Source organism: Monoraphidium neglectum (assembly GCF_000611645.1).
Source record: "Monoraphidium neglectum strain SAG 48.87 unplaced genomic scaffold scaffold02585, whole genome shotgun sequence".
Lineage (NCBI taxonomy): Eukaryota > Viridiplantae > Chlorophyta > Chlorophyceae > Sphaeropleales > Selenastraceae > Monoraphidium > Monoraphidium neglectum.
In genome coordinates, this window is record NW_014011043.1 from 298 (window position 1) to 729 (window position 432).

At 77.3% G+C, this 432-nt stretch overlaps 1 protein-coding gene across 1 annotated transcript in view; it reads left to right on the forward strand.

The window, feature by feature from the left end:
- Positions 1-265: 265 nt before the first annotated feature.
- Positions 266-432, forward strand: part of MNEG_11085 (hypothetical protein) — a gene marked incomplete at both ends in the record, with an annotated part of 1,564 nt that continues 1,397 nt past the window's right edge. The window contains one exon of the mRNA XM_014040441.1: positions 266-339. Within this exon, the coding sequence (XP_013895895.1) occupies positions 266-339 (74 nt within the window). The remainder of the gene's footprint in view (positions 340-432) is intronic.

The following is a 432-nucleotide window of genomic DNA, read 5'->3' on the forward strand; positions in this document are numbered from 1 at the left end:
GGCGCCTGGCGCTGTGCCCGCCTGCCAGGCGGACGACGGACGCCTCAGCCTGCGGCGCGCCACCAACGCCACAAAGGCGGCGCTCGCGGCGGGCGGCGCCTGCCAGGCGTTCCTGCAGCTGCCGGTCTGCGAGGCAGTCCCCAGCGGCGCGGCGGGCTGCGGCAAGTACTCGGCCTGCCGCTGGGCTCCGCGGGGGGCGCGCGCGTCGATCCTGCCCGCTGCGCCCGCCAACGGCTCGGCGCCTGCCGCTGACGGCACATGCACCATGGACTGGGGCGCGCTGCTGAACACGGTCACCGCCGGGCAGCTGCGCAGCACCCTGGCGGAGGCGTCCAGCACGTGCGCCCTGCAGGCCCTCGCCGGCGGCTGCAAGTCCATAATGGTCGAGATGGAGGCGCTCAACGCGGCGGCCGCGCCCGCCAGCGGGCCGCC